We start from the raw sequence: 22359 nt of genomic DNA, 5'->3' as shown, positions 1-22359 counted from the left end.
GTACAATGGGCGGTGATGGCCGAATCATATTCTAGATGCTCAATGTAATATTTTTATTACTCTCATAGTATTTACACTGTCACTTTTTATTAAGACAAATTATCATCATTTCCATACAGCTGGATGACATGTGGGGAGTTCACAATTTCAAAGAACTACACAGACTAACTCAGGCAATTTAGATGTCAATAAAACATTCACTGCTTATTTCTAGTTTTATCATTGGTTGTAATTTATACTGAGAACTGAAATGTTAGCACATGTAGCTGAGTTTATTTTAATTGTATAATTAGAGTAATGAACCTTGTGGAAATACAGTGGTGCAAATGCTAATACAATCTTAAGATGTTTACATTCCCAATTAGATATTTAAAACAAATACAAAGATTGAGCTCTGTGCTTTGATACTGTTTCCCTTCTGTTCCCACGTCAGCTAACGTTGGTCTAAATCAGTGCAGGTGCCAAATTTCCATTTATAATTATTTTTTTGACAGACCTGTAGACTTGCAGAGTGTTTTGCAGGGGTTCACACAATATTTAATCTCATTCTTGAAGAAGTTACAGTTTAGAACGTATGTAATGGAAGAATTTATGTTAGAAAACATGCTGACTTACTTTAGCTAGACGAGATTGAGGACATTCAAATGCACCCATGTATTTTTATGCTACTTGGTTGTGTTTAAACACATACATATATACTGACTTTCGTATTTTATGCTAGATTAGTTTACAGGCTTTCAAAATTTATGTTTTCCTACTGTAGGAAATGTAATACTGAAACTGTAGTAGAGATACATCTCCATTTATCAGGATTAATGGTGGTGGCATACAGCAGGGAAAAAAAATCCAATTAGTTTTTAGGTTATTGCATATTTGCAATATCAGGTCTACCTTGTTTATCACCAGTTACTGCAACAACAAACATGAATTCCCATAATGCCTTTTTTAGAGATATATTCTTACATCTAGGCATAATGTGCAGAAGAAGTACTGTAGGAAATTGATAGGCTTTTGTTACTAAAATTTTCAGGAATGTACATTTTCTGCAAGTTCTGGGAGAGTTTACTCTGCTATGCAGAACCACATTTAGGAAATTGTTTCAGGAACTGTGTCTAAAGGGATCTTTGTCCCATGTGTTTGTATGGAATAAATAAATAAAGAAATTAAAAGGCACTGTGAGGATCCTGGTTTCAATTTTGACTCAGGCTGTTCATCCAGCCTTGAATCTGTTCTCAGTGACTTCAGCTTTATATGGCTTGGTTAACCTAGCTCTAACATTTGTTAAAAAGCAAAATCCTCGTAAGTACTATAAGTTGTGTCTGAGATGAGCAATCTTGCATTAGTAGAACTTGTAGCCTTTTGTTTAATGAGATTATTTGCAATTTTGACTGGTAGTTTATTTATGTATTACATTATTTTACTGTTGTTTAGGATTAGTAATATTTTTACTTGGATTTGAGAGCTTAGGTAAAGTAAATTTAAGAAATGACAAATCATGCATAAAGATGCATCTTGCATTAATAATTTAGTATAACTTCAGAATGCAAAACTGTAGAAAGCAACGTTTCAGTAAAAATACTATACAAAAACCATTCATAGATCAATTACTTTGTAATCATAACTACATGGAGACACTGGGATGAAATAATCATTATTTTGTATAGTGTATTGTCGGTATTAACTTGGAGTGTTGTACTTTGTGTAGAATATGTTCGGATATTTAACATATTGATATTTTTATTTTTTTTAATATTTAACCACATAAACAAAACACCTATTGCAGTTACTGCATATGTTCTTGTGCAGACATTGCATGCACATCCAAATTCTGAGTTGTCTTTTAGCATTATAGAGGAGCACACCTGCACACATGCATCAAAGTGCTGTTGGGCATGAAGTGAAAGAAAAGGAAGAGTAGACACTATTCATTCCTCTCTCTCTCAAGTATTTTGGCAGTTTTCTCTTAAATGTAGCATTCCCAATTTTATATTCACTTGCTTATCTCTTCCTCATTTAGAGATATCCTGTTCAGTAACTTCACTTTGGGCCTCAAAGACATTGTCTCCCCGGAGAAATTCAACAACTCACAAGTGAAAAAAAGTCATAAACTTGTTTTCTAACCATCAGTTTTCTATGTACCAAAACTATAATTGTGATAAAAATAACGTAATGAAGGTGTACAAGTCTTTTTCCTTTTTATCATTAGCATTCATTCATGTTATTTTAGTGCTTTATGCAAATAACAGTCTATATAATTTTATTTTTATGTTCATCAGTTTTAAAAATCAGGGATCGAATCAATACTTTTTATGTTTTGCTTCCTGTGACAACATACCTTCATAATTATTACCAAATTTTAGTACAATAAATGGAGCACAACCTAGTCATTAAGTTAGTGTGTGCCTGTTGTGGACTTTTAGAATTTTTTGTCATGCAAACTATTAGAGGATTGTGGGAAAGGCAAACAAAATACCTAGATAATACAGTGTTTCAATACCTTAGTATTCAGAAACAGAAACCATGGAATAATTGTTTTTACTTTAGCAAATTTGGGAAAATTGGTTTTGTTTCTTTTAATTTTCCTTTTTAATGGGAGATGTTGGGTTGTTGGAAGGAATCTACAAAAGGTGGAACTTTCCAAACCCAAAGAATAGTAACTTGGGATGGGGAGGGATAGGACTAGATACACACTAGTATTGGTTGTGTTTTTCAAGATTTTTTTTTTCCTGAAATGCATATATTCTAGAGAAATGACACTTTAACTTTATGGAATCTTTCTGGTCCCAGTGTTATTGCAAAGAGACAGATTGCTAATTGCAGCTGCTGAGCTACAGTCAGGCCCAGTCACAATTCGCATCAGTGGCTGCACCCAAGCGGTCCCTCGGGAACCAAATGAGGTGGAGGAGGTTTGCCTCTGATGGGAGCCCCGGCCAGGTCATTAGGTGTTTGCAAAATACTCTGCATCAGTTGGAAACAGAATAGTATCACTTAAATGTTGATGTCTGACTCAAACTTCATTTGATGATTTGTGTTGTCAATGCTTTATGTTGTTTTTCTCCTCACAGTCTGTTTACGTGTATAGATCCTTTCAGCATCGTATCTGAATGTCTCTAGGTGGTTCCAAAATGGAAATTACTACTAGGATTGTTTCTCTTACTCTTTCATCTGCCTTGTAGGAGAAAATGTATGACTATTCTGTAAAATAAATGTCTTATTTGCATACGTTGATGATAAATTGGTAAATGAATACTTTAAAGTGGAGAAAATAAGTTAAAATGAATTTTGTTTTTCTGACCCATTTGATGAAGTGCCCGAGTGCATATATAACTTTTGAATGCATGGGGAGTCCTTTTAAGCATCATTGACTGCTCATTTACTTTGAGGTATGTGTGAACTGAAGGGCTGTGATCACTGAAAGTTTTCTGCTAAAAGACATATGTGGTCTTGCAATTCCTGCCATGCAACCACATATTTTCAAGCCATGCCTTGAAATGACTTCTGAAAAAGTAATGCTGTTGACTTGGATGCTGTGAATTTGACCCACTGATATATCCTGTGGGATTTCAGTGTAAAGCTGATCTTTAAAAAAATCAAATGCAGTGTTGATGCAAGAATAATCCTGAAGACTGAATCTTTCTTCAAACCTAGAATTCAGGTATAGAAGAATCATTGACTTGTCACACTATCCTGCCAAGACCTCAGAAATACACTCTTCAGGATCCATTTCATAATTACAGGTTGAAATATTTATTTACCTTTTTTCTCTAAGAATGTCCTTAAGATGACTCCATGGGTAAGCACTGGCCAGAGATGACCAACTTATTATGTGGAGGCTATCAAATGGTAATTGTCTTCAGTCATTACTGAACCAATTAATTTAAGATAATATGCTGAATTAAAAATGACATTTAAGGTTTTAATTTCCTCTTTGTTGTTTAATAAAGAGAAGTAAGGTTTAAAAATAAAAGCATTTGGTTCATGTGAAGTTCCTGAATCCTCTATTCATCCTTAATTGTAGGCTGCTTATTGTGTGAGATGACTCCGTATTTCACTTGCACAGAAGCAGTAGTGATGGCTGTGGTATTCCCTACTAATTCAGAAATTCAAATTTTAAGTTGAACCTGTTCAGCTTCAGTTAACTAGCAGAAAAGGTGCTGGCTCTCAGAGGTGCAGTGCTTCTTTGAGATTTTACTGCTCAGAAATCTAGGCCTTTTGCAAGAATGGACATGTTGTCATCACACCACCTCTTCGTTCTTACTTTTAAGTGACGTACTTGATTCACCTGCGGCCTTTGTTTCATGGATAAGGAAGGGATAATAATTCAGGTAAAGCTCATAAATAATTTGAAACTATGGTATCCTACTTAAAGGTAAAAATGTTTTAAAATTTTGTTTCTATAGTGATTATGATAAAGTGTGAAATCAGTAGGATTTTCCTATACTGCAAATTGTTTGAACAGTAATCATTTGTAATCTTAATGTTCTAGAACCCTGGGGCTGCTGGTAAAGCGATTGGAGAAAGGTGGAAAAGCTGAGCAAGAAAACCTTTTCCGTGAGAATGATTGTATTGTCAGGATTAATGATGGAGACCTTCGGAACAGGAGATTTGAACAGTAAGTATACTGACCGAACGTCATGTTGTGTGATTTAGTCTTTAACACTGCACCTTGCAGTAATTTGAAGAAATAAAGTATTAGAAAAAAAATTATCTGAGCTTGCCTTTCTAATAAAGAATAGATAGACTAAGGGACATTAGTGGTCTTTAATTAGCCAAACTACAAAGAATTCAGGATAATTATTGTCATTAGAGTATATACACTTCTCATTTGATTGTTTCTGCACATTTTGGGTTTTTTTTCTTCTTGCGTTGGTAAACTGTTTATCATTAAATTCTCGTGTGATTTTTGCTCTTATACTTGCAATGCATCATGTTCAATACATGTGGACAGCATGGAGACTTTAACATTTTAAAAACAGCTGTGGTTTTGTATGTGTGAGAACTGAAGGTACTGTATGCAAAAACTTCCTGGAGAAGTTTGAGAGATCATAAATATTTGCTCAGTGAAAGACTGGACTTGGTAGTATCCTGAAATGGTGAATCAGAAAGACTTTTAAAAGTGAAATCAAGTTGTAGTTCACACATAGATAACTGAAATAGAAAGCAGAAAAGACGTATACAGAAAATGAGTTACTTCAAAGATGATAATATTGTTCTGAAAATCCTAACATGTTGAGGGCCCAAGGAATATAATTTATTCTGATCATCCTATACTTAATATACATTTGAAATGTGTTTTTATTTCTTTGATTCTGACCTGGATTGGAACACAACCGTATACAATACGGTTGAAAGCAGCTTGTCTCTGCTTGTTCTATGGTTTTGAATGACAGTTTGCTAACTCTGTGAAGAGACTTGTTGACTTTGTGTACTTTGGATCGTGACCTAGAGCCCGATGTCTGCCTGTGCAAGATTAAGCATTTTTTTCATATATCTTAGTGTGTTCTGAAAGACTAGTAACTTACAAAAAGTAAAGTGTAAACTAGACTTTTTTGCAAGACTGCATATACTGTCAGTAAATTATGGAAATACATAGTCTTTGTATAAAGTGTAATTTTCTTTCTAATAGTTCTGTTGTCACTCTGATTACTGTACCTGAAGAAGCAATTATGAAGGTTCAAAACAAAATGACACTGCAATCCTGCCATAGAACTTTCTATATTTTAAGACTGTGGATAAGATTTTTCCTTTTCCAAGTCCAGTATTTAGTATGTGAGTTGTTAAGCATATTTAACCATTGTCTTACCCTGAGGCAATAAACCTTAGCAAAAAGCAGACCAAGTAGACTAGTGAACAGATTCAAGTTTTATGGTTTATGCTTGAATGCAATGTGTCTGTCAGCTCGTGTTGCTTAATTAACATCAGTAATTATGCTTATAATGTCTCGTAGTCTGCCAGTCCTAATTTGCTAATTTTCTGTTCATTTTGAAACCTAGAGCACAGCATATGTTTCGACAAGCCATGCGTACGCCATTCATTTGGTTCCACGTGGTCCCTGCGGCAAATAAGGAGCAGTATGAACAGTTGTCCCAAAGCGAGAACACATACTACTCCAGTCGGTTCAGCCCCGATCCCCAGTATGCTGACAGCAAAAGTATTAACAATTCTGGACTTCACACATTGCAAAGAATGTCTCGAGCGGGTAACCAGTCCGATCAGACAGACTCCTACTCGCAGCTACCTCATAGTGTGAATTCATCAGGGAAACCCCCCTCGGGCCTGGTACCATCACCTCAGAAAGTTCTCACCTCCACTGCGAACAGTGGGTATAACACCAAAAAGATAGGGAAGAGGCTCAGTATACAGCTGAGAAAAGGTAAGACAGCAGTACACTCCTCATGTAGCATGACATAGGTGTGCGTAGTGTATGTACGTGTGTCAAGTGCCATTGTATTGGGCAGGACAGCTTGCAGTAGCATGGGGGATATGATGGGTCAATTTTTGAAGGCAAGGGGCTGGGTTGTCCCTGACAGCACGCCCAGGGTCCAGCTGTGCATTCATGTGGTGCAGTGTGTTTGCAAAAGGCTGTTTTGAAGAGTTACTTTGTTGGGTTTTTATTGGCTTTAGCGTAATTTCTGGCTCTCAAGTAATAGAGAAGTGCAGTAAATGCTACAAATTCTGTTGGCCAAGAACCAGGGAATGGTGAACTATTAATATAAGTGAGTAAGTAAAAATGGCCACATTCTCTACTTTAAAGATATCATGACTTTTCAAATTGAGAAACTGCAGTTTTACCATTAGATTTTGAAAGTGTGTTGGATCCAGTTGGTAAATTGGACTTTCTTATTTCCAGCTAAAGCTTTTCTTTGTTCCACTGGGATGTGAAAGTCTTTGTTTAAAAGGTTGAGATGTAATGTGATATTTCCTATCTTGGGCTTTATGCTAATGTAATTTGAATGGGGGTGAGAGACTATTTAAGGACAGAGGAGAAAGTGGTGCATGCTTATCTCAACATCTGTGTTATATGTGCACATGTAGATGCATTGGTATATCTGTGGAATTTTTATGATGTTTTAAATGTCTTAACTGAGAAAAATAGGTATTTTTGCATAGTTACCATCCAGATGCTTTTAAGATGGTTTGCAGTATAAGAAAATGACATTTAGGCATAATTTTTTCTTAGCTCTCGGGAAATATTTTTTTTTAAGGATTACACGTGCTATAAGCTTGATGGTGTTAGAATGAGCATATTTAAGGTTAGATATAATTTGATCTCTAGGAACAAGAATAAGGTTTACATTACACAGCAAAAAGTTTACCCATGTGACAGTATCCTCTGTGAACTTGAAGTACGTTCTCCTTAGGATATTGTATGTGCTTAGTGTTAATAATATTTATTAATTAATCTTTTTATGGAAAGGTATCAAAGACAATGTGTTGAGTGGTAGAGATTTTACAGTTTCCCAGGTACCAGGCTACTTGTCACATTATCATTAAGCTTTCCTTTCTATGAACTTCACATGAACCACCAGATTGCTTCTTTCTGCTTGCTGAATTTTAAGCTCTACAAACTTGGATGACATAAGGTTGAGTTGACAGTTTGCTTCTGTTGTTGATGCTCCTTCAAGAAATTCTTCAGGCCATCAGCTCAGATCAGCCTGTTATTGGCTGAGTAAGGAATCACTGTGCTTACAAATATGCTCTCAGTCACTACAGTGATTTTTACCTTTTTTTTTTTTCTGTGTGTGTGTCTGCGGAAGCCTGTAGGAGTATCCCTCGGACATTACATAAAAGTATTCTTAGCCAGGAGTGGAACTATACTTTTCATATAATTTAAAAGCACCAACAAATGAATATAGAATATGGGAACACAATATTTTTGCATGAAACAAGTGTGGCGTTATAGCTGCTCATAAGATATGACAATATAATTTTGATGTGTTATGTATTCTTTGACTGTGATGTCAGGTTACATTTTGGTAATCTTGCACTGGATACTGTATCATAAATACTCTCCCTTCTTCTGTAATGTAATTTAGCTGTGATGGCACCTATATGTTAGATGGTATTGGAGGGAAGGAGATGCATGCTACCTGTTGATGGAAAGTGATTTCTAAGATACTTTAACATCTAATTCATACCAGCGAAGTCTGATGGCTCTTACATTAGTAAAAGCTTTGAAATACATATCTAGACTACATTTTAGAATTTCAGAGGGGATATTTGTTCCTAACAGTTTGCTTGTGTGAGAACACTACTCATGAAGAAATGGCACCTAGCTCAGATTATAGACAGACAGAAACTCTGTAGTGTACTGTATTTTATGCATGGTGCTACTTTAAAAAAAAAATTGTCTGCAAGGAAGCTTACCTTTTTATTGTTGCTGTCTTGTCTTTTGGTAATATCCACTGTGGGAAGAGGCATGTCCTCCCATTCTGGCTTTTATTTGATCACTATGAGAACATACATGTGGAGCAACAAATAAAACAAAACACTTAAGGACGCCCCCAAGTATTTTGTTATAAATATAAGTGCAATAGGGATGTTGATTATCTTTGATTATTTCTAATGAAGGATGTTGTAATAATACAGTCTTTAGATATTTAACAAATGTGCTTTCTTTGTAGCTAACAGACAGCAGTTATTTTACCGATTACCATAATCAGATTAAAAACTCCTTGTGGGGAGCATTAAGGCATACAAGCATGTAAAGCTTCATCTTGAAATTCACTTTCGATTTAACCTGTGCATTCTGGTTAATGACGTATTATATGAGAATTTTTCGATACAGACAGACCTTCTTTATTACAGCTGTGTTTCTGTATATTACATGAGCTTTATTATATAAAATGACATGGTAAGATAACCCTACAGTATGTGCTTCTGTAATTATGATTTCTTAATATTTATTGCTGTTTTGGCATTTTAAAATAACCTGAACTTTCATAGGATTTAGCTGTTTAATAAAGTCAGAAGAGAAGGTCAGTCATATGTTTCAGTCAATGCAGAATGTTTGTTGGCTTTTCTAAATGAAAATGGATATCTGTTTGTCTTTCCTTAAAGGTCAGGGCCTGAACTTTTAGCATATAGATGTAGGGTTATTGCTGATATTCTAATGCCATTAAGGCTGTATAACAGTCTAGCTTAATAGCTCACACAAATTAAGATAGTACAAGAGGTGACAGTGAGCCTGTGTTTATGTATGTTTTGGTGTAAGCTGATACACAGTAAGCATAAATAAATAAAAAATAGTTCTTTACAGCTAATGTATAGAGAAAATAAGACCACTGATAAAACAGAGTGTTAGGACAAATTTTGACCTCACGTACACCAGGACAATTCCAGAGTGTTTTTTCTTTGGCTGCAAGGGTTCAAGCCAATGCAGTTGAGAGAAATTTAGTCCAGCACTTATAAATAATAAATAACCAATTATAGAACAAATGATTCTAAGGCTTAGTCTTTGAGCACTGAGTAACTCGCAACTTTTAGCCTAATACTCACTAAAGCATTCAAGAGACTGCTTTTCAACTGGACATTGTGTTATTCAGATTTTATACTGATTTTGACATCATTGTACTAAGACAAATCTGAAGTACTCAGTCTTTAAATTAGCTTCATTTTATTTGATTGCCCTTAACTATAATACTCATTGCATTGGATCATTTCTATCTATAACTACATATTTGTCTAGCTAAATTAAATATATAATTCTTGATGTAAAATGTCAAAACTGAGCTCTTGGTGTCTAAGTTGTCCCTAGTTCTACCATATATTTTACTATTTTTTGTCTGAAGTATTCAGTGCATCGGGGCTTCAGTCTACATCTCCCCACTTCCAGAGAACAACTTAAGTACTGGCCTTGGGAGCTGTCATCGTTGCATCCTTTTTAGCTCAAAGAATATTTCTCTCTTGCAAAATAGTATAGCTTCAAGAGAAAGAAATGAGTGACACAACTGCAGGATACTCTACAACAGGCAAGCTGTAGGAATGGCCAAGTCCATCACAAAAAGGACATAGCATCTGTGTTCTAGGTGTTCTCAGCCCAAGTTCCTTTCTGCAGTAAGTCATTAGAGACAAATAAGATGCCATGGATAGTTCGGGAGTATGCTAATTTAAAATGGCATCATATTTGCTACGGACTAAAGCACATATATGGACAATTACTTGTTTTACTTGGGTTTGTATAACAGAGTGTACAAGACAGGACCCAGAACTTGTCTGTAATCCTGTATCATATATCTGAAGTGTACAGATTTATATGCATTTTTCATCATACTCTCCAGTTTTCCCACACAGTTTCTTGAGACAGACTTTGAACTGACATTTTAAATTTTTATTTAAAATTTCTTTTGAAGTGATATGTTCTCTTAGACTGATTTTAGAACTCCTGTTCAGATGCAGTAGGAGTGTTTGTCACTTTTGGAATGAAGCATGTATGTTCCTAAATTACTTAAGTGACCTTGAGAAATGAAACTCAAAAGCCACTGAAGAAATGTAAACTGCATCAAGTTTTATCTTTCCATTTTTAAAAAGCACTTCTGATCACTATTTATTAGGAGGCTGTAGCAAAAAGGAAAGAATGTTTCTATTAGGTTGATCTTTTTGAGGGGTCTGAGCTTTGCTTGGAGAAAAAAAAAAGTTCTTCCAAATCACTCAGTTACATAAAAATGGGCATGCAATTAATTTGTCTCGATTGTGCACGTAGCTGTAGGAATTCTATAGACAGCTGAGCAGTTAGCCTTCTAAGCACTCATTTGCACATACAGTCACCCTGACTACACATACACAAATTCTGAAAGCATGGGGCTTAAACAAGGAACAGTAAAAGAACTTTTCAGGAAGTATCTAAAATGGTCTTGGTTAGCTTAGCAAAGCAGCTGACAATAAGGGGAACGTACTTGCTGTTCAGCTCTTGCATGAGGAGCAGTCCTTAATAAAAACTGCTTTCTAGCATAAAACAGTAGGATAATTATTTCAGCAATCACCCATCCATACATGGATCTCAAGGAAGAGTCTACTGTGAAAAAGCAGGAACTTGAAATGCTTGGAAGGAGAGTGTCTGCTCTGATTATTGTCAGAGAGTGTTTGGCCCTTCAGCTTAGCTTTATTGTAATGTTATCTCTCTCCTTGATCATTTTATAATCTAATACTTTCATTAAGTGGAGAGATGCTTTATTTTGTGATTTTTGTGACCTTGTGTCACAAACTGTTTGTATGTGTAACCAACCTCCCTTATTGTTTTAGGAAAGGGAGAGTGTGTTCTTTGTCTTTCATGAAGAATCTGCACTTTGCCTTAACAATCCTTTATTCCATCTGAGGACTGTTCACCCACATGGGTTTTCCATATTTAGGTTGTTCTGAAATGTTCTCTGCTTCTCTTGCATAAGTACTAACAAATGTGATGTCTGGTTATCAAACATTTTCCATTGTTTTAGAAGTGGAATTTTTTTTTATTTTATTTTAAAATTGAGGGAGATCTGTACTAAACTACCTGAGAACTTATCTACATTTTCTTAAGTTAGAGGAGAAAGAAGAGCATGATTTACTTGTAGCTCTGCTTGCATTCCTGAAAAGGGAGGTAACTGTAAGAGAAGTATCACAAGAAGCTGACAGTGTAGGTCCTTCAGATTTTCCTTATTGAGTCTCTGAACTAATGCTCTTTGGAGAAGGACGTGAAAGTACTGGAAGCAGTGCAGAGGTGATGCTTGCTCTCTGTCTTGTGTTCTGACAGTGTTTCTACCCAGCCACACATTTTGCTGCTGAGAATTTAGACCTACAGTTGGTGTTTGATGAGGAGTGCACAATTTTTCATGCAGAAGAGACTTAGAAAGACAGAAATGTTATACCAGACACACTCTTCCCACAACCAAGAAGATAATCTTAGCATTCGTGAGAAATTAAACACTTGCTCACTGGGAGATAACAGAAAGTCCAGCCACCTATAGTAAGCTTTAATAAATTTTTAATGTCAGTTTATGATCAGGCTGATTCCAATTAAGATGATGATGATGTTAATTTTGAATACATATTGAATTAAATTACGTGAAAGTCCCATCCACTACCTTCCACCCCCCCACTGCCTTAATGCTACTAGAACGTTTTTCCTCCAAAACAGCAACTGAAGCTTCAAATCTGTCCCTCTTCTGTTTGTGCAACATTAATTCTTTTACTATTGCAACTACCTTTTTTGTTCGCATAATACTTTGTCTTCAGCTCAGAGCTGGCTGAGCCCTTGCGGGTGATGCGACCTTAGAAGGCGTGTTCAGCATCACATTCAAGAGAAAAGGGGAGCTCTAACTTGTCGAGAGAGCTGCTGATTTTTCAAAGAAGCCTAAGAATTTGAATTGCACAAATTAGTGGGTAATTTTTAAATGTTATTATCACTTGGTGTAATTTGATTGTTGTCAGAGATGACAGCTATAGAAGGAGGAAGGCATTTTCTACCCTCTCTTTTTAAAATGTATAAGAGATTAAGCTGAAAATAGCTCAAATAATCTAGACCTTGCAAAGTAAAGGTCCTACCTTTGAGTAGGATGACTTCCGTGTTTTCAAAAAGATGGAAATTTTGTCTGTTTTCTGCTCGTGTTCTGGTTCTACCTGTATGTATGTCCAGTTTCTCCCATATTATTAGTATAAATCAGAGATATCAGAGGAGCCTACAGTATGTTTTCACAGTTCCTTCATTATTATAATGCAGTTTTACACCCTAAGAACTGAAATCATTTTAGCAGCAGGAGGATGTTAAGATCATCTATGCATTTCTATCAACAGGAGAACTGAAATGCATGAAGTAGAGATAACTGAATCAGTTATGTGTATAAAAAGAAAAAAGAAATTAAAATCAGTCCAGTCACTGAAGTCATATTTATTTTTGGCCTCAGTTAAATGTATCCATTTGTTTCCCAGGCTTTTGAACTTCTAATTTATATATAATAATCATAGGAATTTATGAAGCTGTATTATACAGCTAAGGGCAGCTATAGTGTACCTATAGTAAAATGAAGCAGAGAAAAGGTAAGAGGAGAATGACACCCAAAAGCTGCCTCATGCAAAGCTCTACAGAGCAGCACAACAGAACGTTGCCCAGCTGAAGCCCCTTCTTTCCACAGAAACAAGTAATTAGAATTTTCTTCTACTATTATCTGGGCTCAGTGTGGATTTGTGGCATTCTGCCGGCTTCGGTAAAGGCTTTCTGGAGATTTGACAGCAGAAAATGCCACAGTCCAAATTTATATCCTGTGTGCATTTGTAATGTGAACATTTCAACTTCTGTTCTTTCCGTGGGGATTTAAAGTGGAGTGTGTGAACCAGACATCTGTAATGGTACTGTAATCAGGCTGTGGGGATTAAGCTTATTAATAATGAAATATTGTCCTGGGCATGCAGTCATGTTCTGATATTATGTTAGAAATTTTAGCAGACAAAACCTGTACTCAAAGAGCAGTATTCAACACAGATCCTTAAAATAAGAAAAGGATAAATTCCATAAAAAGCTGAGATGTGACTTAAAAAATCCTTATACAGATCACATTCACATACTGCAAGGAGTTAAAGAGCTCTATGAGTGTTTGAAGCACCATTAAAATTGTGAGGTCTCCAAAGTAAAATATAGGTATTACGAGATCTAATATTTTTTTCATCTCTGTGTAATAGCACTGATAAATTTTATATCAGCCTGAAAGAGGATGAGGACTTTCAAATTCAAATGTCAGTTTTTCAGCTATCTTGAATGCTGCAGAAGGAAGGAAACTTGTGTCATGATAGTTAGCCTAGATGAATTGATCCAAATTTTGTGAACAATATGAGCTGCATGCACTTGCTATGGACTTACGTATGTTCAAGATGAAGATATTTTGTATTAAATTTTAATCAAATGTAATTGTGCAGATTTCAGAAATCTGTATGTACACTGCTGTTGACTATATTGGATTCGGGCTTCCTTTTCGTGTGTGGATATTAACCTGCTCAGTGAAAAAGCAGACTTAGCAAATGAATGTGAGGAAGAGAAACACAAGTTAATTCAGGCTTTAACCTTGGCTGGACACCAGGTGCCCACCAGAGCCACTCTATCACTTCCCCTCCTCATCTGGACAGAGGAGAAAAAATATAATGAAAGGCTTGTGGGTTGAGATAAGGACAGGGAGAGATCATTCACCAATTACTGTTACGGGCAAAACAGACTCAGCGTAGAAATTAATTTATTGACAGTCAAATCAGAGTGGGGTAAATCTTAAAACACCTTCCCCACTGTCCCTCCCTTCTTCCTGGACCCATCTTTACTCACAAATTCTCTACCTCCTCCTCCCAAGTGGCAGAGAGGGACAGGGAATGGGGGTTGTGGTCAGTTCATCACACCTTGCCTCTGCTGCTCCTTCCTCCTCACACTCCTCCCCTGCTCCAGTGTGGGTTTGCTCCCATGGGAGACAGTCCTCCTTCTTCAGCATGAGTCCTTCCCATGGGCTGCAGTTCTTCACAAACTGCTCCAGCGTGCCTTCTGTGGGGTGCCATCCTTCACGCACAGACTGATCCAGCGTGGTTCCCCCGCAGGGTCACAAGTCCTGCCAGCAAACCTGCTCCAGTCTGGGCTCCTCTCCAGGGGGTCCACAGGTCCTGCCAGGAGCCTGCTCCAGCACAGGCCTCCCACGGGGTCACAGGCTCCTTCAGACATCCACCTGCTTCAGCATGGGGTCCTCCCACTGCAGGTGTATCTCTGCTCCACCATTACCCTCCATGGCTGCAGGTGTATCTCTGCTCCACCGTTATCCTCCAAGGCTGCAGGGGCACAGCCACCTCGCCATGGGCTGCACCACAGGCTCAGGGGAATCTCTGCTCTGGTGTCTGGAGCACCTCCTCCCCCTCCTCCTACACTGACCTTGGTGTCTGCAGGGTTGGTTTTCTCACATATTCTAACTCCTCTTGTCTGGCTGCTGTTGCACAGCAGTTTTTTCCCATTCTTAAATATGTTATCCCAGAGGCACTGCCACCATTGCTGATGGGCTTGGCCTTGACCAGCAGCAGGTCCATCTTGGAGCCGGCTGGCATTGGCTCTATCAGACATGGGGGAAGCTTCTAGCAGCTTCTCACAGAAGCCACCCCTGAGCTCCCCCACTACCAAAACATTGCCACAAAAACCCAATGCAAACCTCAAATGGTTCTATAGTTCTGTATCTTTCACATAGCTTCTGTTCGGCTTCCCAGGGCTCATAGCTGAGGACTGTTGCATAAAAGGTCAACTTCTGTCTGTCCCCATGATTTTTTACAAAGAGGTATGTTGTGCAGCTTTTAGGGACCATACATGATATTGTGGAGTCCAAACTGCAGGTTGCCTTAGTAGGTCGGATTAAATGTTGGTTGGGCATGCGTATGCCTCGCTGGTGAACTTGAACTGTAGGTGTATCTTGACAACCTCTGAGATGTTTCAAATGGAAGTTGTAGATACTGACACTCTGTCAGGGATGCTCTTTGCTGAAGGGCTGTGTTTCATGCTAGATTAAGTGTCCTTGAATGGACCTGATGTCCAGTGTTGGGGGGAAGTGGGGGTTCAGCATAGAGTTTCAAAGGTTGTTAATAACAGTGGACAGATTGCATCAAAGAGAGGATCACAAATGAGCTTTCTGCATAGCAGGAAAGGTTTCTGTTTGGCCTCTCAGCTTGTGCATCCCAGAGCCAGTGGGGTCCTAAGGTACACTTCAGTAGCCAGTTGTGGGCATAATTTGTCTGAAATATGAGTCTTTTTTGCCATATTGGCTGAACCCCCTCTCTGTATTTCTCCAGGCCATTTTAAATGCCTCTGTTTTGCTTCAGTCAGTCTTAGCTGGCTGCACAGCAGGACCTCAGCAGTGGCAGCCTGGCCCCGCTCCCTGCCTGCGTGGCAGAAGGTGGGGTTGAACCCAGCGAGAGCTGGGCTGAAGCCCTGAGGCAGAGGAGCTGTTGACAGAAAACATCCTGATGTTCCTTGGAGCAGAAGAAATGAGACCACTGAGCTCCAGTTCAGTCTGTCACGTGCCGGTGTCCATAAGTGAGCTGGCAAAGCCCTGTGGCCAGCCGTGTTGGCCGACTGACATTGTGCTGAATGAGTTGCAAAAGAGAAAGAAAGGATCACTGATGAGATCCACATTGACAAGGGGGAAGACAGTGATGGGATATGAGATATGCTTTGTTCTGACTCCTTGTCACTCAGCTCATCTGAAATAGAAAGTTGGAAATATGGCAATGACTTGGAAATTTTCAGAACAGCGAGTTGCAAGGAGGGCCTGCTGAGCCACCTGTGCCAAGGCTCAGTGCTTCAGCTATAGCGTTCCTATATATGCCTTTTTTCCCCCTGTTTTTTTTTTCTATGCAGTAATTCTTACATCTTATATATGTATTTTCATGGATTGTATCAGTGAGGTATACATGCATTCTGCTGGATAAAAACAATGTGTAATATAAAATATTCATTTTAACAAGTAATCTACATTCTTTATGCAGGTACAGAAGGCTTGGGATTTAGCATTACTTCAAGAGATGTCCCAATTGGTGGCTCTGCTCCAATTTATGTGAAAAACATTCTTCCAAGAGGTGCAGCTATTCAAGATGGGAGACTAAAAGCTGGAGACCGATTAATTGAGGTGATGAAGTGTTACATGTTGTTTGTTAGTTTTTGGCATGAGCCCATGCACTAGTTCACTTCCAAAGGCTCTCAGTAGTTTATGTTATAGGAAAATGTTTCCCACTTCTTCTTGTCTTTTTTTTTTTCTTTTCCTTTTTGGCTTTGTTTTTTTAGGTCACAGATTAAGGACTGTGCATTTTCAGTACATAACTGTTCTAAGAGCTTGACCCAGACATACTGTGAAAACATGAGGTTACATGTCCTTATGTGTATATAGTGCCATAGTCTTGCATTGCTGTTTAGGAATAAGTTGAAGCGAAGTGATTATTATCTAATAAGTGGCATTAAAGCAGCATGGAGTGACAGACCAGAAATTATTGGAGACGGTACCAAGAGTGGGAGACCCTGAAAAGGTTTAATGAATTAACTGAAAGGCACAATATGAGAGGAAGGTAGTGTGCTATGGAAAATCAAGGCCACTTCCCTCCTAAAGGGAGAATGCCCTCAAGGGTATTCAGCTTCTTGTAGACAGGCACACAGCAGAGATCTTCCTGCAAATCTAGCTGGACTGATATAAGATGTTAGCACCCACAGCTCTTCATTACCGTCCCTAAGCCAAATGGCACTGGATGTACAGCTGTGGCTGTAACTGCCTCTCAGTGCCCTAACTTCACTTTATTGCAAAATTGGCAACGTCAGCTTGAATTGTTGCTGTAGGATAGCCTTCTGTAATTACTGTAATTCAAGGTAACACAGATGAATTGGGTAGAAGGGGACTGAGAAGCATTTAAGACGAGAGTTATGTCATCTCAGCTGTGTGAGCTGTGATCTCTTATGAGGGGAAGGAAGAAGATGATGGTTTGCTGACTTCTGAGCACCACACTCCCTTGCTTAACACAGTTAGCTGATTTACATTTCCAAAGTGTTTCTGAACAAGCAAGCCTGAGAATACTCTGAGTTAGCTCATACAGTGAGAAATTTACCTGTATGTATTCCATACCTGTCTGTCCCGGTAAGTGGTATGTGGAGGCCAAGGGGTTGCACTGCTGAACAAAGACAAAATAAAAAGTAACTACCCCAAAGCTGTTTGGCGAACGAAAAAAAATTCTACTTTTGACACAATTTGTTGTGCAAGATATATTCAGAAGTTATGTATAATACCAAGACATGTGGAAACAGGACCAGTTTGGGATCATACATTGATTTTTGCCAAAGGATTTTTATGCAAAAATTAGTGTAAAAAAATATTGGTAGATGGGATTAGTTGGCTTTAGAGTATACTGGAGTATACTGTTGCTGCTAAAAGGAGGGAAATATAGCTGTCTTGCCTGTTATTTGTATGTCAAGAATACATGTTTAATCAGTTCTATTAAGTTGAAGCTGTACTGAGCCAGTAAGCAGGTTGCTTCTGTGAGGTTTTTTTAATACTGTCCCATATGATTCATGTGACTTCTCAATATTAATTTTTACTGTTTTTCCTGTTTTGGAGTCTTACCAATTTCTAATATTTCCTTTGTCACAGGTAAATGGAGTTGATTTAACAGGCAAAACTCAAGAAGAAGTTGTGTCCTTGCTGCGAAGCACCAAGATGGGAGGCACTGTCAGCCTTCTGATTTTTCGACAAGAAGAAACATTCCATCCAAGGGAACTGGTGCGTAAAATAGAGAGCAGCTAAGAGATTTAGATGAGTATAAGCAAATGATTTTATCTTGTCACCTGCTAGTAAACGTGCAAGGCCAGCACTGAATATAAGGAAAAAAACCCTATTTTACTTTATTTAGAAGATTTTACATGAATGCTTTTTTATTCTCTTCGAGATCTGATATTGGAATTAAATATTTGCTGTTAATGTATAAGTGAGAGTTTTATTTTGAGTGAAAATGTTTATTATGGAAAAAGATATTGGATGGACTTTATTTGGATGCATGCAGCCAAGTAGATTATGTCATATCTTTCACATGGAGAAATCTATGTTTGAAAGCCTGCTATTTGTCCTGCTACCTACTCACGAAAATATTTCAGAGCATATAATATTGTGCCAAAACAGGATATGTAAATACCTTTCTATCAAAAAGTGGAATATATAAGAAATAGTAGCCTTTTTTGAATATAAATGCAATCTCTGTGGAATAGAAACCCTGCAGTTATTAATTTAGCAGGGTAATTCAGAAAATGTTTCTGAGGAATTTACATGAAATGGAAATAAAATAATACTTCATACTGTACCTTCTCCACTTGCATAGTGTATACAGATATTTCTCTGATAATTATTCAAGATAATTTCTGTTATGAAAAGGTAGACTGTGAATGTAGCAGTCTTACTTTGTTCTGTATTCAATTAAACTACTGAAGTTATTTATTATTTGTATTATCGTAGCTATATATAGCTCTAAAAATAACTTATTTGGCTACATTATCATGAGAAGATAGTCACATAGAAGTGACACATATAACTATGATGAATAGATTGCTTCATTTTTCTATTGGATGTGTGTTACTTTGAATGCAAAGAGAATTCATTTTAGTTTGACAATTACAAGATGTTTAACATTAGCCTTTTACTTTTCAAAACTACAATAAACCTAGGAAGTCAAAGTGGCAGCGAAGGTTGCAAATGAACCACTTTTTCCTTAATATTCTTGGAACATGAGTTAAGGTACTGAAGTGAAAGCTGTTGTAAAATGAAGAGAATTTGAAATCATATTATGCCCCACCTTATTAATGGAACTGTGAAAACAATCTGTTTATAAGTTCCTATGATGTAATTTTCACAGTATTGCTATCTGACATAAAGGTGAATGAAAATGCTTTTTAAGTTTTCTAAATAAACTTAGAAGTAAGAAAATGTCTTAATTTTGTGTAAATTATTTCTCTAGTAAAATCAAGAAGTTATAATGCATAATTTAACATGATACATTACTGTAGACAAAGATATGATGTGAGCAATGCAGAGGTTTAATAGTCATACTTGATGTAGTTTTAAAAACAACAGCAAATCAGCCCCTTTAAATTAGTTCAACCTCAGTAGCCTCCCTGCTGCTGCTCAGGGGATACTCTCAGCTATTTTGGCAAACACCAGCATAGAGAAGCCAGATGTCATTGCGGCTGTGTCAGGTAGTAGGTGGGCTCTGTACTGTGTAGTCAGAGATCAGATCTGAACTGGTGTGCCTTTCTGTAGCTCCAGTGGAACAAACGATATTGTGAGGATCTGACAGTACATGAGCGTGACGATCCTCAGTTGCATAAGGATTTGTTTGTTTGCATTTTGACATGAAGAGCTGTTAGGTGTGCTCTGCTGACAGCTGTCAAGAGAGCAGGAGCAGAATTGCTGGGGAACTAAAACTCATCATAAGGGCTGTTCTTTCTTCTCTGGTAAGAAATAATCCTAAAAGAAAAAAAAAAAGTCTTTTCAACCAGACCCTCTCACTGACTTTTACTAGCTTTCTGTACAAAAAATGAGAAATTAATGTTGAAGGAAGGAAGGGAATATTCTGAGATCATGTCAGTTCATCTTTTTCACGTGCAAACCTTCTTTGGCCACTTAGGAACAATTTGTCTTTCCATCCTTCCCCTATTTCTTTCGTATTTTCTACATTTGTATGCTTTAAATATTAACTGAATGAGGTGTGTCTCAGAAACTGTGTGCATGAAATCATGTTATTTGATATTATCCGTCTCTTAAAGGGCAGGACTGGCTGAGGAGCACTCAGTATTAAAACCATTTTATATTTGCCAACATTCGTATAGATAGTAATCCCAATAAAAGAGTTGTTTAGATTTTATGTTTTGGGTTATGGCTTGTTGAATGGCTTTTCAAAAGTTACGTGTCCTTGGGGCTTTTTATAAGTAAAATGAAGATAATAAACTTTCAGGAGAGTTGTGGAGTTTAACATCTTTGATATATGTTGCTGTTATTGTCTGGAAAGGACCTATGAAAATGTGTAGTTTTATCTAAAACTTATGGGAATGTTAGGCTAAGGCTGTTTAGGTTAATATGGGATCTTTGTAGCTTGTGTGGTCAGGTTAGGGCGTGCGTGTGTGATGAAGAACCATCATCCAATGCAACAGGTCATGGTAAAAGTGAGTAAAATGTGGAAGCAGGTAATAAAATTAAATTGGCAGGAGTCAACTTTTCTAACCAGTGAGATCTGGAAGAACAATTATGCCTCTCCAGAATACCAGCCATTTTATTGCTTCCAGAGTTACCTAATGCCAGATAGGTAATCTATTAGGTATTGTCCTAATAAGAGTAAGGCAGATTGCCTCTTAAAAATCTTCCCTATCTGCCCCCTCCCTTTAAGAAAGGGGCGAGGATTACTCTGGTTAGGTAGAGCTCCTGTAACACTGTGGTTACCTCACGTAACCAAACGTTAAGTTGCTGTGAAGGATTTTCTTTAAGCCTGCTACTGTATGTGAATACACTGAAGGACTGACTTGAGTTACTTAGCTTTTAAGCTTTACTTTCAGTATCAGCAGAGACTGGCTGGCAGAGCACACCACTACCACATGTACCTACCACTGGTACATGTAGGTCCTTTACATGTTCCTGGTAGTTGGCTCTTTCATTGTTTTCTTCTTATTGGTTGTGGCTGCAGGTTAAAGCTAACAGGCTGTTTGTGTTACTACTTTGGCACTACGTTTTTGTGCTTAATAATTTGAATCTCCTGCAAAACAGCCCAAAGCATAAAAGTCCAACAAACCCTAGCATTATTTCATTTTAGCCCAGCTGAATGGAAAGAAGTAGCTGGTTAGCGGAGAAGTGATTATCCAGACAGCAGCAAGGTGGCTCCTGGGTGCTGAAAGGGGTTTTAATATGGGTGGATGTGTGCTTGGAAGAGCAATAGGTTCCTTAACGTGTGTTCCCAGTCTTGGTTGGGGGATGTAGAAAGGTTTTCCAAAGTTGTATGTTTGCCTTATGTGCACTGAGACTCAAGTGAGAAATGCAAAGTTCAGGAAGGTCCCATCTCTGGTGGACTGAAAGGACTCTCCTGTCCTGGGCTATCCAGTGCTGTAGTTCTGGTTCATCCAAACACACTCTGAAGGGGAATCCCTTGTTCAAATGAGAATGGATGTTTTAAAAAATAGGTACTTGTTTAAAATATTTGGAAGGGTTCATCTGGACTGCTGAGGTCGTTCTTTGAAGCCTTCAAGCAGCAGGAAAAGGCCAGGGAGAGCATCCCCAAATTAGAATGTTCCACTAACCTGAAAAAGGTGCAAGCAGCTGGGATCCTTCCTTGGCCCGATAGCCACCTCCTTTGGAGCCAGATAAAGTCAGGTGCACTGGCCTGAGATCGCTGGAGGTTATTTTTGTTCACCTCTCATTTAGTGCCTGTTTAGACAAATTTGGATCAGGGAGTGTGATGAACACCCTTCATTTTTCCATTACCACTTCACATCAGAATTAGAGCTCTTTGTTTATCCCCCTGCTGATAGATAGTATATGTCGTATGTAGTCGTGTTCTTATTTATTTTTTTTACTTCCTTTAGAATGCAGAACAAAGCCAGTCACAAATTCCAAAGGAAACGGTAAGAGCTTTGTCTTTTCCATACTGGAAGACTCCCAAATGTTTTTAAATTGATATGGCACTTCTCCATCAAAGTTCCACAGATCCTCCTTTCACCTTATATACTGTAGATGGCTCTCTCTAGCTTTACATTTTAAATGCGTTTTTTATTGTAATTTCAGATACTGTTTGAGTATTATATACAATTCAATTAGTGTGTACATTCAAGTGCTATTTGAAATTGCATCTTTTATACACAGCCAAAGG

At 37.7% G+C, this 22359-nt stretch overlaps 1 protein-coding gene across 1 annotated transcript in view; it reads left to right on the top strand.

Moving 5' to 3' along the window:
- Nucleotides 1-22359, top strand: part of PARD3 (par-3 family cell polarity regulator) — a gene marked incomplete at both ends in the record, with an annotated part of 40781 nt that overhangs the window by 5010 nt on the left and 13412 nt on the right. The window contains 5 exons of the mRNA XM_010083027.1: nucleotides 4487-4612; nucleotides 5994-6373; nucleotides 16468-16607; nucleotides 18111-18239; nucleotides 22076-22114. Of these exons, the coding sequence (XP_010081329.1) occupies nucleotides 4487-4612; nucleotides 5994-6373; nucleotides 16468-16607; nucleotides 18111-18239; nucleotides 22076-22114 (814 nt within the window). The remainder of the gene's footprint in view (nucleotides 1-4486; nucleotides 4613-5993; nucleotides 6374-16467; nucleotides 16608-18110; nucleotides 18240-22075; nucleotides 22115-22359) is intronic.

The sequence above is a fragment of the Pterocles gutturalis genome, unplaced genomic scaffold, assembly GCF_000699245.1.
Source record: "Pterocles gutturalis isolate BGI_N339 unplaced genomic scaffold, ASM69924v1 scaffold15370, whole genome shotgun sequence".
Lineage (NCBI taxonomy): Eukaryota > Metazoa > Chordata > Aves > Pterocliformes > Pteroclidae > Pterocles > Pterocles gutturalis.
This window is presented reverse-complemented; position numbering and strand designations above follow the sequence as displayed.